We start from the raw sequence: 964 nt of genomic DNA, 5'->3' as shown, positions 1-964 counted from the left end.
CCCCGGGCAACTCCTTGAGCTCCCGCTACTCACAATTTGTTGCGGTTAATCCCAGGTGCCAAAAATTGAAGAGCAGCAGAGCGAAGCCCCCGAGGGCTCGGGAATCCATGTTCAGCCCCGGAGGGGGAAGCCAGCCGCCCGCCCGTCTCCTCCGGTCCCGGTCTCCGAGCGCCTCTCAGCCTCTGTGCGCTCCCTCTTCCTCCGCTCATTTACTCCATCCGGCATCCAGGCACTCCGGGGGAAGGGGGACCCGGAGCCGGGGGCGGTCGGGGGGACCCTCCTCCGCTCCAAACGCCGGCGGCAGCGCCCGAGCCGAGCCCGCTCCCCCGGCTGCTGCCGCGGAAATTCACCTTGCGAGCTGCGGCGGGGAAGCAGCAGCCGGGCGCTGGGCACCTCCTTATAGGCGAGAGCCGCGCTGCACTCCACCTCCTCCTCCCAGCCCCCTGGAAGTCACTCCTCCTCGCCTTCCAGGGTGGATCCTTATTGCAATCTTCACGCGTTGTTGATAAGCATCAGAGTCACGGAGTAAATCAGATGCCTGGAGGAAAAAAAAAAAAAAAAAATCTCTTTTTTTCCTCTCTTTTTTTTTCCTTTCCCCCTCCTTTGAGTACAGCTGTGGCTGGAACATTTTAAAGAGCCCCCAGCTCAGTTTTTTGTTTGCTTACAAATAGATATCTTATATACACACACATGAAATATACATATATGTCCTGGCACATACAGCGCCGACGCAGCCCGACAAGCCTCAGCCCCACTCCCGGGGCTCAGCCTCACCCCCAGGGAGTGGGGATGGAGCCTCAGATGGGGCTGGTGCTTGTTCTGCTCTCCTGTCACTGCTGGTTTAGAGCGTCCCTGCCTAGACCTCCTAAAATGTGAGTGGAGGTGGCCCCAGGAGCAGAGTGGGGGGCAGCTCTCGTTCATGCCCCCCAGCCCAAAAAGAAAGGTAGCCCCTGGGGTTGCGGAA

General features: G+C 59.3%; 1 protein-coding gene across 1 annotated transcript in view; it reads right to left on the bottom strand.

The window, feature by feature from the left end:
* The window catches only part of CNTNAP5 (contactin associated protein-like 5), a 288857-nt gene extending 288529 nt beyond the window's left edge, over nucleotides 1-328 (bottom strand). Inside the window, exon 1 of the mRNA XM_014954623.1 lies at nucleotides 34-328. Within this exon, the coding sequence (XP_014810109.1) occupies nucleotides 34-109 (76 nt within the window). The 5' untranslated portion in view covers nucleotides 110-328. The remainder of the gene's footprint in view (nucleotides 1-33) is intronic.
* Between the last annotated feature and the right edge of the window lie 636 nt (nucleotides 329-964).

The sequence above is a fragment of the Calidris pugnax genome, unplaced genomic scaffold (genome assembly GCF_001431845.1).
Source record: "Calidris pugnax isolate Ruff unplaced genomic scaffold, ASM143184v1 scaffold103, whole genome shotgun sequence".
Lineage (NCBI taxonomy): Eukaryota > Metazoa > Chordata > Aves > Charadriiformes > Scolopacidae > Calidris > Calidris pugnax.
Note: the sequence above shows the minus strand (reverse complement) of the source record. Positions and strands in the feature narration are given on the sequence as shown.